At 45.5% G+C, this 16,300-nt stretch overlaps 2 protein-coding genes across 6 annotated transcripts in view; both read right to left on the reverse strand.

Annotated features, from left to right (window-relative positions):
• Nucleotides 1-1,222, reverse strand: part of LOC115557248 (deoxynucleotidyltransferase terminal-interacting protein 1) — a 5,211-nt gene extending 3,989 nt beyond the window's left edge. The window contains exons 1-3 of one of the 5 annotated variants that reach the window (XM_030374920.1): nucleotides 954-1,222; nucleotides 357-419; nucleotides 88-161 (exon numbers count right to left, since the gene is read on the reverse strand). In XM_030374920.1, the coding sequence (XP_030230780.1) occupies nucleotides 88-161; nucleotides 357-407 (125 nt within the window). In that variant the 5' untranslated portion in view covers nucleotides 408-419; nucleotides 954-1,222. Of the gene's footprint in view, nucleotides 1-87; nucleotides 162-356; nucleotides 545-953 lie in introns of all 5 variants that reach the window. The other 4 variants (XM_030374918.1, XM_030374916.1, XM_030374919.1 and 1 more) reach the window with 4 other exon arrangements.
• A 764-nt stretch (nucleotides 1,223-1,986) lies between these two features.
• On the reverse strand, nucleotides 1,987-14,494 carry pcif1 (phosphorylated CTD interacting factor 1). Its single transcript, XM_030374915.1, has 16 exons — nucleotides 14,359-14,494; nucleotides 12,707-12,856; nucleotides 12,446-12,570; nucleotides 11,388-11,513; nucleotides 10,189-10,415; nucleotides 9,807-9,961; nucleotides 9,087-9,234; nucleotides 8,808-8,891; nucleotides 8,459-8,558; nucleotides 7,432-7,594; nucleotides 6,733-6,905; nucleotides 6,212-6,298; nucleotides 5,633-5,817; nucleotides 4,997-5,090; nucleotides 4,522-4,697; nucleotides 1,987-2,654 (listed from the first exon to the last, which is right to left on the reverse strand). The coding sequence occupies exons 2-16, from the start codon at nucleotides 12,831-12,833 to the stop codon at nucleotides 2,330-2,332; spliced, it is 2,295 nt and encodes a 764-aa protein (XP_030230775.1). The 5' UTR covers nucleotides 12,834-12,856; nucleotides 14,359-14,494; the 3' UTR covers nucleotides 1,987-2,329.
• Between the last annotated feature and the right edge of the window lie 1,806 nt (nucleotides 14,495-16,300).

The following is a 16,300-nucleotide window of genomic DNA, read 5'->3' on the forward strand; positions in this document are numbered from 1 at the left end:
GACAACAGGTCTAACTATCATGAGTTCTATCACCATGACAACAGGTCTAGCTATCATGAGTTCTATCACCATGACAACAAGTCTCACCTAACCACCATGTGAGATCTTCTCCCTCTGCGCTGGACCTGGCGGTGTTTGATCATGAGGTTCCACGGGTTCTGCTGGAGAACACAGACACAGACACACACACACACACACACACACACACACACACACACACAGTAATATTAGCACTGGCACAGAACAATTTTGTAACCTCTTCTACATGTTGTGGTTCTACCTGATGATTTGTCCCGTAGACGGAACTAACGTCACATGACCAGTCGTCAGATGATGTGTATCCAGACGCTGCTTACCACGTCGGCCTCAGGCCAGTCCCGCCGTCCGTCTCCCCGGTGAGCTCCCATGGTACCGATCACCTGGAGATGTGATGTCACAGTTAACCCGGAGATGTGATGTCACAGTTGACCAGAAGATGTGATGTCACAGTTAACGCGGAGATGTGATGTCACAGTTAACCCGGAGATGTGATGTCACAATTAACCTGGAGATGTGATGTCACAGTTAACCAGGAGTTATGATGTCATAGTTAACCTGGATATGTGATGTCACAGTTAACCCGGATGTGTTATGTCACAGTTAACTCGGATGTGTGATGTCATAGTTAACCAGGAGATGGGATGTCACAGTTAAATTGGATGTGCAATGTTAGTTAACCCGGAGATGTGATGTCACAGTTAACCAGGAGTTGTGATGTTATGGTGAACATGAAGATTTTATGTCATAGTTAACCCGGAGTTGTGATGTTATAGTGAACATGAAGATGAGATGTCATAGTTAACCCGGAGTTGTGATGTAAAAGTGAACATGAAGATGTGAGGTCTCAGTTAACCAGTAGTTGTGAGTGATAACATGAAGATGTGATGTCATAGTTAACCGGGAGATGATGTTACCTGGAGATGTGACGCTCGGACAGCAGCACCGACGCTAGAGAACCGATACTTCTTAGAAACTATCGCCTTCGAGCACACGGCTACTAGTTAGGTTAATGCTAGCCAAGGACAGATTCTCTAGTTTGTATATTCTTCAGCATACAGACCAACAACTCTTTATAAGTTGAGATAATACAATTATTTGAAATGTTTCGATCGATGTTTTGACCCACTTCCTCAGTAGAAGCAGATCGTCGAGCACGCATGCGCAGAGCAACCGTATGGGCGTGGTGAAAGTCTGGCCCTCCCCGTACGCGCGGTCCGCCATGTTGGTGAGGTCAAACCACGCGTTGTTTACATTCATCTCATCTTCCTAGTGTCATTCAATCTTCAATTATATTTTAATCATTCCCAATGTATTTCTATCATTCATGATATACTCTGTTGTTCTACGTTTTCATTGTAATCAAAATCATCCGATAGATATGGTCGGAGCATGCCAGAGGGTGCAAGTTAAAGGGGTATGCACACTGGCCTTTCTTAGTTGGTTGACTTCTGTTGGGACAGTGTGGTAATACATTTTACAGCAACACTGTCCCAACGAACGTAAAGGGGCAACACAGGCCAGTAGGCCAGACCATTGGTTCTTGTCGGCTGTTTTCGGGGAAAGTCAAGTCGGCCAACAGCTGCTGTTTGTTGGGGCCATTGGAGCCCCAATTATCCCACACCTGTTCCTTAAATAGTGCACCAAATAGGACCATGGTACATAGGGAATGTGACATGTGTGCCCGTTCAGAGACTGCCATGTCGTCGCATTGATTTGATAGTTAACGAGAGAACGTTCGTAATGAATGGATCAAATATTAAAATGCAGCAGACGGCAGGAAAACAGCTGCTGCTGCATAATAAGGCCTGGACCAGTAGAGGGCGGACCCCACACTGGGAATAGACCAGTAGGGGGGGGTAGAGCAACATGCCTCACGCAGAGCCAAACAAACGAAACTGGACCAGAAACTCATTCATTATACAAACGGGAGACAGATACAGCTGCAGGTCTACTTTGACATTATATAGCTTTATACATATATATCATTCTTAACACTTTGGTTTTGTTTAAACAAACTATATTTCAGGCTCTATGATACGGTCATGTTTTTTTTTTCTTTAGAAAAAAAGTGTTAAATTAAAGCAATTCCAATTTGATGAGAAAGAGAATAATGGACGAACATCATGTTCACGTTCAGCTACTGTACAGGATCCACCATGGCCTCAATCAGGTCCTCGGCCGGAGGGTGTGTGTGGTGTGTGGTGTGTGTGTGTGTGTGCGCGCGCGCGCGTGTTTGTGTGTGTGTGTGTGTGTCTGTGGACACAAGGGCAGTTCCCAGGTCAGCCAAATATTAATCACTAGAAGACTTCTCTAGTGAGCTACTGTTGGTGTTGTTGGTGTTGTTGTTGTTGTCATGGGGACCAGGTGACTCCACACTAGTTGTCCGTTCTGTTGTTGCGGTCGTCGTCGTTGTTGTTGTTGTTGCTGCTTTGGGGGTGGGGTCTTTGTCTCCCGGGGGGGCGGCGGGGGCGGGGCCCGGCCGGGAGGAGCTGCTCTGATAGGCCGACGTGATCTCGGCCAGGCGCTCGGCGTTCGGCTCCCACTTGGCAAAACCGGCCGCGTTCTGCAGGAAGAACACGACCGTGCCGTGGACCGCCTTGTAGTACATCTCGTCCCTGGAGGGGTAGTAAACTCTGGTTAGGACTAGTTATCATACCAACTAACACCACCGTGGACCGCCTTGTAGTACATCTCGTCCCTGGAGGGGTAGTAAACTCTGGTTAGGCCTAGTTATCATACTAACTAACACCACTGCCAGCTTGTAGTACATCTCCTCCCTGGAGGTAGTGGTAGTAATAGTTGTAAACACTGGTTAGTACTATTTAGTTTACAGGTTAGATCCACCCCAATCCTGCTTAAATATTATATCCCAACATTGCAGCAGTGTTGTAGTAAACACGGTAGGCCTGATCGTAGGATACGTGATAAAGTAGCAATGTGTTACATCTCAGCTAGCTCATAGCTGTAATAAACCCGACATATCTGTAGTCAAGGCTGAGCAATAGTCATAGTGATCCTCCTATAACCGCCTATAACTGGTATAACCAGCCTGTACCTCTCGCCTTAATCGTAAACAAGAATCGTACCACCCAGTCAGACAAGCTACGTTAGTTCACGTCACAAAGTGGCACAGCCAGTTAGGGTTTTAGATCCAGGAAGTCTCTGCGAATTGCCCAATCTCACTCATGCAACTTTAAACATGGTATGGTTCATGTTTTAAACATGGTATGGTTTGTGTTTTATGATACAAGTCGTATTAGTGTGGTTCTAGTAGTGTTGTTGTGGTTCTAGTAGTGTTGTTGTGGTTCTAGTAGTGTTGTTGTGGTTCTAGTAGTGTTGTTGTTGTGCCAGTAGTGTTGTTGTGGTTCTAGTAGTGTTGTTGTGGTTCTAGTAGTGTTGTTGTTGTGCCAGTAGTGTTGTTGTGGTTCTAGTAGTGTTGTTGTGGTTCTAGTAGTGTTGTTGTGGTTCTAGTAGCGTTGTTGTGGTTCTAGTAGCGTTGTTGTGGTTCTAGTAGCGTTGTTGTGGTTCTAGTAGCGTTGTTGTGGTTCTAGTAGTGTTGTTGTTGTGCCAGTGGTGTTGTTGTGGTTCTAGTAGTGTTGTTGTGGTTCTAGTAGTGTTGTTGTGGTTCTAGTAGTGTTGTTGTGGTTCTAGTAGTGTTGTGGTTCCAGTAGTGTTGTTGTGGTTCTAGTAGTGTTGTGGTTCTAGTAGTGTTGTGGTTCTAGTAGTGTTGTTGTGGTTCTAGTAGTGTTGTTGTGGTTCTAGTAGTGTTGTTGTGGTTCTAGTAGTGTTGTTGTGGTTCTAGTAGTGTTGTTGTGGTTCTAGTAGTGTTGTTGTGGTTCTAGTAGTGTTGTGGTTCCAGTAGTGTTGTTGTGGTTCTAGTAGTGTTGTGGTTCTAGTAGTGTTGTGGTTCTAGTAGTGTTGTTGTGGTTCTAGTAGTGTTGTTGTGGTTCTAGTAGTGTTGTGGTTCTAGTAGTGTTGTGGTTCTAGTAGTGTTGTTGTGGTTCTAGTAGTGTTGTTGTGGTTCTAGTAGTGTTGTTGTGGTTCTAGTAGTGTTGTTGTGGTTCTAGTAGTGTTGTTGTGGTTCTAGTAGTGTTATTGTTGTGCCAGTAGTGTTGTTGTGGTTCTAGTAGTGTTGTTGTGGTTCTAGTAGTGTTGTTGTGGTTCTAGTAGTGTTGTTGTTGTGCCAGTAGTGTTGTTGTGGTTCTAGTAGTGTTGTTGTGGTTCTAGTAGTGTTGTTGTGGTTCTAGTAGTGTTGTTGTGGTTCCAGTAGTGTTGTTGTGGTTCTAGTAGTGTTGTTGTGCCAGTAGTGTTGTTGTGGTTCTAGTAGTGTTGTTGTGGTTCTAGTAGTGTTGTTGTGGTTCTAGTAGTGTTGTTGTGGTTCTAGTAGTGTTGTTGTGGTTCCAGTAGTGTTGTTGTGGTTCTAGTAGTGTTGTTGTGGTTCTAGTAGTGTTGTTGTGGTTCTAGTAGCCTTGTTACTAGTACCTCTTGCAGATGTGCTGGCTGCCCGAGCGGTACTCGTGTTCGTAGGCCGACACGGTGAGCTGGTGCCTCAGGAAGCGGCTGGCCTCCAGCCTGATGAGGGCCGGGGTCGCGGGGTCGCGCCACTCGGGGACGAAGATGATGAAGGACAGCGGCTCGGTGGAGCTGTCCAGGAGCTCCTGAAACACACACACACACACACACACACACACACACACACGTTTTAACCTCTTTATGTCCGCAAGTCATAATAAATGTACATAAATGACAGATACAAACCATTGCACACACACAAGCGCGCACACACACACACACACACACACACACACACACACACACACACACACACACACACACACACACACACACACACACACACACACACACACACACACACACACACACACACACACACACACAGACCAGGGGACTACAGACGACAGAGCAGGGACTGGTGGAGATTAGATCCCAGCCTCACCTCAAAGTGTGTCACCATGGCGTCCATGAGCTCCTCGCTGAAGGGTGGGTTGGCCTCGAAGGAGCCGCTGGCGGGACGGAAGCTGAGGAACGGCCTGCAGACGGGATCGGAAGACATCAGAAGATCAACCCTATTCATCCCTCTGATACGACCCACTGGGGTATTTATGGTTGATATATTTATAGTTTCTTATTTTCAGAGAAGGGGAGTTCTTTATTTTTGCCATCTTGTAAGTTTTGAATTAGCATTGACGTTTGACCTCACGAAACGCTAGAATGTGTTACCAGAATGTAATGCCCACCTCACCACTAGAATGAGTCTAGAACCCATCGCCCTCCAGAACCCATCACCCTCTAGAACCCATAACCCTCTAGAACTCAAGCTAGACCCCATCCCCCTCTACAACCCATTACCCTCTAGAACCCAGTCTAGAACCCATCCCCCTCTAGAACCCATCACCCTCTAGAACCCATCACCCTCTAGAACAAAGTCTAGAACGCATCATCCTCAAGAACCCATCACCCTCTAGAACCAAGTCTAGAACCCATCATCCTCAAGAACCCATCACCCTCTAGATCCCATCCCTCCCGGTCTAACACCCTAGAACTCCTCCTATTAATTCATAAACCGCCTTACCCTCGAGAGCCGAAGAAGCCGTCGGTGTCGGGGAAGGCGGAGCAGAACTGTTTGAAGTAGCAGTTGAGAGGAGACGCAAAACATTCAAAGGAAACGCCAAACTGTTTGTTCAGCGCTTCAAACACCGCCACGGGCAGCGCCCCCTGCAGGCCCGTCCCCTCGTTGACCCCACTGCCAAACATGACCTGAGGACAGACAGTGCAGCGAGTTCAACACTACTGGTAGTGACAACAGTTTGCTTGGTAGATAGCTGGTCGATAGCCAGCTAGCTGGTAGATAACTAGCTAGCTGTTGGTAAGCTATATAGCTGCTGGTTAGATAGCTAGCTGGTGGTTTGCTAGCTAGCTGGTGATTTGCTAGTCAGCTGGTGATTTGGCTAACTAGATAAATCTAACTATGGCATTAAAAACCTTTGTCCAAACCAAACCTTTACAAGTTCAAACATAACCCAGCATTCCAAATAGGTTTCAGAATTCTGCCTTTATTCCTTTACTTTTCATTTGATAACCTGTTCCATAAGCTTAGATAAGTTAGCTAGTCGACTGCCAGTGTTAGCTGAGGAGTTAGCGGAGTAATCACCTGGTAGCGTTTGATGAGACACCAGACTCTGGACAGGAACTTCTCAAAGCGGGCGTCGTCGATACAGCTGTACCGGTATAGCAGCTCCTACACACAGACACCCGCGGTGTTAGTACAGTACTGAAGTAGTACTCATGGTAGTACTCGTAGAAGTAGCACTAGTCACTTGTTCAGAGTTCCCCGAGACTTCGCATAGCCACCCCCTCTCACGCACTACTTGTCTGTACATCCTTGCACTTAAAAATACTTGGCATCATGTAGCGTCTTATCCTAGCTATCTCTGTTGCATACGGGGAATGGGTTGACCTAGTGATCGTTAGTGCTTGGCACTTGGTTCTATGAACATCCTTACTGTACCGACAGTGACATATGGTTGTTTCTCTTTCTTCGGGAAAAAGGTACTAATTGTAAGTCGCTTTGGATAAAAGCATCTGCTGAATGCCCTAGATATAAATGTAGTACAGTATAGCATTAGTACTCATAGTAGTACTCGTAGTAGTAGCAGCAGCAGTGTAACTGACCAGTTTGCTGAAGTGTCCTCTGTTGATCTTCACCATCTCTCCTTTGTAGCGCAGGCAGGCCACCTCGTTCTCAAAGTGGAGCTCCACGCGGGGCTGGGGGGGGGAGGGCGACGCCAGGCGGGCCGGGTAGCAGTACACCAGCCGGTCCTGGACCTCTGGGGGCTCACAGCCCTCTACACACACACACACACACACACACACACGTTATGCCTCATCAGATGCGTGTGTGTGTGTGTGTGTGTGTGTGTGTGTGTGTGTGTGTGTGTGTGTGTGTGTGTGTGTGTGTGTGTGTGTGTGTGTGTGTGTGTGTGTGTGTGTGTGTGTGTGTGTGTGTGTGTGTTAGACTCCCTCCTCAAAATTGATTTCTTCCTTGCTAATTAAGGGAGTTTTCTCTTGCCCTCTTTGGGGCTTGAGTCAGGGGGGGGGGGTCATAATTGTTGGCTTTTTAAGCCCTTTGAGACTGTAAGGGTGATTAAGGGCAATACAAACAAGTTGAATTGAACTTGTGCCAATTTCTGATTTCTGAATCGTGTATTGCATTTAAAGGGATGACTATTATGCTGGCAATAGGGTTGTATAGCGGCGATCGGAATCGTATATCAGCGATCGGATCGTATAACGGCGATCAGAATCGTATATCGGTGATCATGACTTGACGATATGAAAATCCCAACGCTGGCCCCGCCCTTGTGGTCCTACCTGAAAGGTTGCATTCCTTCATCAAGGCGGTGTGGGCGGCTTTGAGGCGCCGGCTGTACTCTGCAGAGATGTGGTAGATCTTGGAGCAGATTCCCTCCACCGAGTCCTTAGCCACCGCCGTCACGTGAGGCCCGCACTGCTTCCGTAGGTGATCCAGACGGTCCTGCAGGACAAACAGAACACAGTGACCATCACACACGGTACAGTAAACATCACAGAGTACAGTACACCTCACACACAGAACAGTACACATCCCACAGTACAGTACACATCCCACAGTACAGTACACATCCCACAGTACAGTACACATCCCACAGTACAGTACACATCCCACAGTACAGTACACATCCCACACAGTACAGTACACATCCCACAGTACAGTACACATCCCACAGTACAGTACACATCCCACACAGTACAGTACACATCCCACACAGTACAGTACACATCACACAGTACAGTACACATCACACAGTACAGTACACATCACACAGTACAGTACACATCCCACAGTACAATACACATCCCACACTACAGTACACATCCCACACAGTACAGTACACATCACAGTACAGTACACATCACACAGTACAGTACACATCCCACACAGTACAGTACACATCCCACACAGTACAGTACACATCACAGTACAGTACACATCACACACAGTACGGTAAACATCACACACAGAACAGTTAACACCATTACCAGTCATTATACAATTCATTCAGGATTCATTCTTTTTTTCTAACATTAATCTAGCTTTTATCCAAAGCGTTTTACAATTTTGCCTGACATCCACCCACTCATGCACACATTTACAAACCGATGGCGGAGTGAACAATGCAAGGCGACAGCCAGCTCGTCTGGACCAGTCTTGTAACTTGTAACTTGCAGTTACAAGCCAACAAGCTCTACCTCGTGAGCTACTGCTGCCCCACATGTGTTCACATTGCAACAAATATCACAGAGAGACAAAACGTCGCAATACGATTGTCCTCCGATGTCGTGCAGCCCTGCTTCTTACCATGTAATCCTCCTTGCTGGCTGAGTGGTCGCGGCGCAGCCAGCTCATTGTGTCTTCAGTGTTCCACTTCACCACCTTCCTGCTGTCTTGAGGGGCATTCCTACATTGGGGGTGGGGGGGGGTGTTAGTCCTTGTAGCAATCAGATGGGTATAGCAGCTGTGGACAGCGAGTGTAGGCTGCTGCTGTAGCTAGCTAGTGTAGCTAGCTGAAGGACTGAGTTGGTGTTGCAATTGACTTAAGCCAGCTGGTGCGGATAGCTTGTGTAGCTAGCTAGCTAGCTAGCTAGCTGGTAGTGCTAATAAGTGTAGCTTGCTGTTTGGCTAGCTGGTGTAGCTAGCTGGTACCCACCTGGAGTCAATCATCTTCTTGGCGGCCTCTGCATATCTAAACAGCTGTCTCCTGGCTTCTTCCTTATACTTGATGCGAGACAACCTAAGACACACACACACACACACACACACACACACACACACACACACACACACACACACACACACACACACACACACACACACACACACACACACACACACACACACACACACACACACTTAGAAATACCGTCATACTATCATCATACTATGATCATCTTCTTTCAATTGGAGCAAGACACAGACAGACTAGTACCTGATTGGAATGTCATTCATCACTTCTCTGAACATGGACGGGGAGATGACAGGGTCACAGTCGCTAGGCAACAGGGGGTCCCCCCCCTTGTCGATCACCTTCCTCTCCAACAGCCAGCGGTTGAACGACTCCCTGGGAGGGTCGATACCTGGACAGGAAGTAAACGCCCAAACAGGAAGTACAACTATTAGAGAACTATTTGGCCGAGGTCCCACCTTTCTCCCCAGTTGGGGTTTATTTGGGTGTAGTTCTACCTTCTCACCAGTACGGTTTCAGTCCAGGTTAAAGTCTTTTCTAACAAGACGTGTTTTATTCCTCGGTATAGTTTAAGCTTCTCCTAAGCCGAGTTTTTTTTGGTTGTTACATTTACATTTACATTAAAAGAAATTAGCAGACTCTTTCATCCAAAGCGACTTACAATAATTACATTTGTCAGAAGAAAGAGAAACAACAATATATCTCTGTTGTTACAGTAAGGATGTTCATTGAACCAAGTGCCAAGCACTAACAATCGCTAGGTTAACCCATTCCCTGTACACAACATAGCTAGCTAGGATACGATGCTAAGTACTATTTTTAAGTTCCAGGGTGTATAACTTACAATTAGTGGGTTCACAGAGACTCGGTGAACTTTGAACAAGTGAGCCTTGGGTCTCTTGCGCTGTAGTTCTACCTTTCCCCCAGCAGGCGTTTGTTTGAGAGGTGGTGCTGAGGGCCTACCTTCTCTCTGGTGGCACAGCTCCAGGTAGTGCTGACGTAGCTTGGTGACCAGCTGAGCTCGATGCAGCTCCACCTCCGGGTGGGGGGGCAGCTGGGGGTCCGGGGGCCTCTCTCGGATCACCGCGTTGGTGGGGATGTCCAAGTCCCAGTAGACACTGACAGTAGAGACAAAGAAGACACTTAACACAGCAGAGACTCGGTCGAGACTCCACGCAGTACAGACGCCCTTTAACTAAAGCAGTAGAGACCTAAACATAGTGTACTAAACGTAGCAGAGCTCACCAGAGTACAGTCATTATAGGTCGAAAAACAGTGGAGACACTAAACTCAGTAGAGCGGGAGAGAGAGAGAGAGGGGAGAGAGGATTCGTCTGTGTGCTTACACTGCAGGTCTGTATGGTGCAGGGGAGGGGCCAGGAGCTACACTGGGTGCGGATTGGCTCTGCTTGTCCTCAGGGGCGGAGCTCCAGGGTTTAGCACCCGGGGTGCCTGGGGTACTGGGAGTGCTGGGAGTGCTGGGGGTTGCCGGTTGGCTCTGCTTGTCGTCGGGGGCGGAGTTCCAGGGCTTGGCCCCCGGTGCGCTGGGGGAGATGGGAGTCGTCGGCTCGACCTGCAAGAAAAGGTCAATTTCAGTAAGAGATATATTTTTATGATCAGTGTGGTTGCAAAGCAAGCAAAAATATGTACACATGTTACTCCTTCACTAACTTTCTCCTCTGAAAGTTTTTGAGAGACACCCAACCAAGAGCAAAAAGTTGGGCATTTAACCATAAAAGACATTTAACCATTTGTTTGTTTAGGGATTAATCATTATTTAATATGAAAAGTGAAGGGAGCAAAAACTTTAAACCCAACCCCTCCTAACGTAACCATTTGGGAGATGTCCAATTGGGCCCACATATGGTAACTGGAAGTAAGCAGGTGTCCAGAAGCTGTCATTTGGGATCAAACCTAAACAGCCATGACCCCAATCCCAGTAGGCAAGTTTTTCTGAAACTGGTTATTTGGTCCTTGTTTGACGTGCTGAACCAGTTTAACTTAAGGGGCCCGCACACCGCGTGCCGGCGGCACACAACCTATCAGAGGCTTCGATCCTCAGACGCCAATGCTCTCAAGAAACTGTCAGCGCGGGTCCAAAGGCTTCCAACACAGCTGAACAAACGGAAAGGATTGCTTCCGGAACTCGTCCGAGTCTCCCCAAACGTTTTGGATGGCCAACGGTTGGGCCAGTGTGTAGAACCCTTTAAGGACTCTGAAACGGGATTTCTGGGACTTATTTGATGGCTGAGCAGTTTTTTTCCTCAAGGAATCCATGAGTTGAGTCTTGATTGATTTTTCTCTACCTTGAAAGGTTTGGAAAACCTTTAAAAATCTGCATCACATGAACTACAGATTGAAATGACACCAGATTTGGGACACATGCTCCTCAATGGTGCCCGACTTTTAGGTACTTTGTATTTCGATTGAGTTAAAAAGGTAAAATTATTGCTAACTTTTTGTCAAGTCAATTTTACTGAAGGAACCGGTGTAACATTTCAATCCCCTGTTGATCAACAAACAAATTGATTGTTCTGAACAATACCTTGGCTCGTTTAAAATTGTTAGCCTCCGCCCCCTGCTCTTCAGATATCCTCCTCTTCCTCTGCCCGTTGCCTAGGTTACAATCTGCTCCTTCCTCCGGGGCTGCATTGAGACCTAATGGATCAGACTACACACACACACACACACACACGCACACACACACACAGTCACACACGGACAGGCAGTCACACACACACCCACACACGGACAGGCAGGCACACACACACACACACACACACACACACACACACACACACACACACACACACACACACACACACACACACACACACACACACACACACACACACACACCTTATGGTTAATTATTTTGTATAGCTATAGTAGTTATTGCTGTGAAGTTTAAGTGAGGTGATAGTTATAGTGGTTAAAGCTGTGCAAACGGTAGTTGATAGTTATAGTAGTTAATGTTAAGTTGAATTTTAGTTTATGCTTAGAGTAGTTGATGTTGGCTGAGTTAAAGTTGCTAATGTTCATTTATATTTAGAGTAATTAATGCTGTGTAGTAAACAGTAGTCGATAGTAATAGTAGTTCAAGCTCTGTATTTAAGGGTAGGTGCTAGTTATGGTGATAGTTAAGGCTGTGAAATAATAATAAATATTTAATGTAAGTTGATATTTATAGTACTAATGCTGTGTATTTTATTTTATTTGAAAGTTACAGTACTTAATGCTATGTATTAAACGGTAGTTGGTAGTTAGAGTGCTGTCAAATTAAGTCAGTTGATAGCTATAGCGGTTAATGCAGCATAGATAACGGTTATAGTAGTTACAGAAACAGGAGACCCAGTATCTTCCATTGAGAACATGTTGAAAAGGCAATTATCCATGTAGAGAAATGACCCGTGAGCTGAAACGCACACAGGTCAAGTTGGTGTTCCCAGACCAAGTGAAACACAAAGTCCTGATTCTGACGGGGGCGTTATTCTCCTGTCTTGCGGTTGAAAGGCCAAGTCAAACAGTAGGCGGGTGTGTGTCATTTGGTAGCTGGAAGCTACCAACCAGTGGATGGCTGCTGGTTAGAGAGGGGGTACTCACGATGACGTCGTGCTGCCCCAGGACCGGCATCTCCCACAGGGACTGGTTAGTGAAGCGGTTAAAATAATATGGACGGTTCTCCCGCTTGGACCAGCACCGGCCCCAGCCTGCCTGCAGCAACTCATCTACACACACACACACACACACACACACACACACTCACTATGTTAACTGTGTGTGTGTGTGTGTGTGTGTGTGTGTGTGTGTGTGTGTGTGTGTGTGTGTGTGTGTGTGTGTGTGTGTGTGTGTGTGTGTGTCTACCTGGCAGCTCGGGGCCTTTGGAGGCGCTGGTAGGGGAGAGGGGCGAGCCCTGTGAGGGGGTGGAGCCAGACGGTGACAGGGTCACAGGCCCCTCCCCCTTTACCAAAGTTGGACTCTCGTTGGACATCTCAGCGGCCCTCAGTAAAACAGCTGCAGAGAGGGCAGAGTGATGCTAACCTCGAGCTAAACAGCAGTGGAACACTTCCACACTGATTTTATTTTCAAACCAACTAGGTGAGGAATGAAACAGTATTACAAATAAATAGTTAGAAACTAATTGGACAATTTGGCTTTAGGTGGTAGACGGTTCACTGGGATCTCCTGGAATCTGCTTGAGTCTGGAGGTCAGCCTGGTTCAACTGTTGTCCAGTTAATATTAGAATATTTCCCAGTACATTTACTGCTAGCTTACCCAGTAATGCTTGGATGTGCATACATTTAATAATAAACAACTACATACAATAACCCTAAACTCTGTATAACTATAATACTCCTCATATATAATAATAACAACTACGACATAATCTCCATATTAAATAATAGGGTTATCCATATTACCCATACACACTCGATTCAAAGTCATGTAAATAATGTCAACTCATGTAAATAATGTAACATGTAAGCCCTATGGAAATAATGATTTGTATGTGGCGCTCAGGGGGCGTGGCTCTCCCAGCGCGTCATCGCCGTGTTTACCTGTACTTGTGTATCGTATCTTATACATTAGGATACTGTTGGGTTGCTTAATCGGGTCACTTTTAAGCGGGAAGCCCACTCTAAGACTGTTTTCTGTCATTACTATGAGTAAGATTATTCAAGTATAGTGATCCCCATTCAGCGGTCACGTCATGGTTTCTAATGTTTATCAAGGCACAAGAAGCGACACTGTAATATCTATCCTGTCGATTTCATTCAAACTGCACACACCTGATGCACTGAGTACACATAATACATAATAATAATACACAATACAACAAAGACGCCAAGTGACAGATGCCTTGACACACAGGGCTGGGAACGAAGCGATGGAAACGGAGAAGGCGGGAGTAGTTCACACGAAACCATTTATTTGTCCATTTCAGTTTGATAAGGGAATAGTGTTGAGAATAGGTATCTAACATTATTGACTGATGAAATCGGTTATAATGCACAATATAATGGTTTATTATCATGGATGTGTACGAAGTGGCGGAATGATCGCAGTGACATGGACGAAGGCGTTAGTACTACGCATGCGCCGTGCGGCGCGGAGCAGGGTTTAAAACAAAGGCTCCGTCGCTCCGCACGAACAGAGCGGAGAAAAGCCGCCAAGCTGCCACACTTACCCCGGACCAAACCTCTCTATCGAGACGTTAAAATAAAGCCAGGGAGAGACACTACCGTGCCATGTATGGTTTTAACGTGTCCGTGTACACCCCAGCGCACAGGACCAACCGCCGTGGACGTGAAGCTTGGCGCACTTTGCCCGTACACAAAATGGCGGTGCCGCCCCTAACGACAAACCGCGCCGACTGTTTCGTGTTTCACTGTTTATCTCTTTATTTACGGAACGGCGGCCCGGCAACCTCCGCTGCGATCACCCGAAGCGCAAAACATCCGTCATACACACGAGTGTTATCCAGTGGCGGCTCCGCGGCGCGGCTGTCTCTTACCTTGCGGGGTTAAGTAGTTGATGTGTAGTGGATTGTTGCGGGCTCTGCTGGTACCGTCGGTCCTCCTCCCTCTCCTCCCGCCTGCTCAGACATCTTGTACAGGGCACCGAGGCGACCGCACTGCGCACGCGCAACTATTTCTCTGTGTTTGGTAGAGACGTGGAGCGACCAGGCCGCCATTTGCAGCGGGGCACGGAGGATGTCAGTGCAGTTAGCCCCGACATTTGACTTTAGGTTATGCAGCTGGATTGTCATCAAGACACAGTTTTGATAGCAAGGCCGTGTTCAGTGGAAAGAAAGAGTCAGCAAGGCCACTGCTCCCAGTGTGTTTATTTAGCAAACACAAATGGAACCAAAAACATTATGGAATGCACAAAATGAATTTGTGGAATAATAATCCATCATTCTATATTTACTGAAGAATATTTAAATAACAATGTATTCATTTTAAATTAACTTGTTTTTCAAATATTGTAAATACGTCTGTTACAAGAATTCAATTCCACATAACACCTTCATTAGGAGATTGAAAATCACTGTCTAAACAATATAATAGTAATAAAAATGAATAGACAATGTTACGTTTATCAATCTTAACTACCTAAATGTTTTTACCCAGTTAGAAGAGTCCTACTGGAGGGAAATGGGGTGATGACTAACCCTGACCCCATCTCTCTCTCTCTCTCTCTCTCTCTCTCTCTCTCTCTCTCTCTCTCTCTCTCTCTCTCTCTCTCTCTCTCTCTCTCTCTCTCTCTCTCTCTCTCTCTCTCTCTCTCTCTCTCTCTCTCTCTCTCTCTCTCTCTCTCTCTCTCTCTCTCTCTCTCTCTCTCTCTCTCTCTCTCTCTCTCTCTCTCTCTCTCTCTCTCTCTCTCTCTCTCTCTCTCTCTCTCTCTCTCTCTCTCTCTCTCTCTCTCTCTCTCTCTCTCTCTCTCTCTCTCTCTCTCTCTCTCTCTCTCTCTCTCTCTCTCTCTCTCTCTCTCTCTCTCTCTCTCTCTCTCTCTCTCTCTCTCTCTCTCTCTCTCTGAAATGTTCACACACGCACAACCCCAAACCCCCAGTTTCATGTGGTAGAATCCTCTGTAATACAGAGTTGAGAATCCCTTGAGGTCCCTGTAATCTAGAGCTCAGCCCTGTGACCCACTGAAAAACTCTTTACATGGTGAGGGACATTCTAACCTAGACCATCTATTAGAGTTACACATTACATAGAACCTGTATTAAGGACATTCTAATATAGAATGTGTATTAGAGTTAGACATTCAGACATATAACTAATTAGAGTTAGACATTCAACTGTAAAACTTGTATTACAGTACATAGAACGTGTATTAAAGTTAGACATTCTAACATAGAACGTGTATTAAAGTTAGACATTCAACGTGCATTAAAGTTAGACATTCTAAACTTAGAACGTGCATTAAAGTTAGACATTCTAAACTTAGAACGTGTATTAAAGTTAGTTATTCTAACATAGAACGTGTAATAAAAAGGATTTGGATATTGAAGTTAGATATCATACTATAATATGTATAATATGTATTACCGTATTATAGTGAGATATTATTCAAACGTGTATTAGAGTATTAAAGCTAGATATTTAACTATATAACCCGAATTAGAGAATTCAAGTTGGATATTATTTTATATAACATGTATATGAGCATTCAGGTTCGATGTTATACTAAATAGCGTGTATAACAGTATTAAAGTTAGACATCAAACTAACATGTGTTTGAGTTTTAAAGTTAGATAATAAACTATAGAACATGAATTTCAATATGTATTATACCAACGTGTATGAGAGTTATAAAGTAAGTTATTATACTATAGAACATATATTAGAGTGTTCAAGCAAGATGGTATACTGTATAAAATGTATTATAGTATTGAAGTTTGATATTAAGATTTAGTATTAAAGTAAGATATTATACTACATAACCTG

The sequence above is a fragment of the Gadus morhua genome, chromosome 13, assembly GCF_902167405.1.
Source record: "Gadus morhua chromosome 13, gadMor3.0, whole genome shotgun sequence".
Lineage (NCBI taxonomy): Eukaryota > Metazoa > Chordata > Actinopteri > Gadiformes > Gadidae > Gadus > Gadus morhua.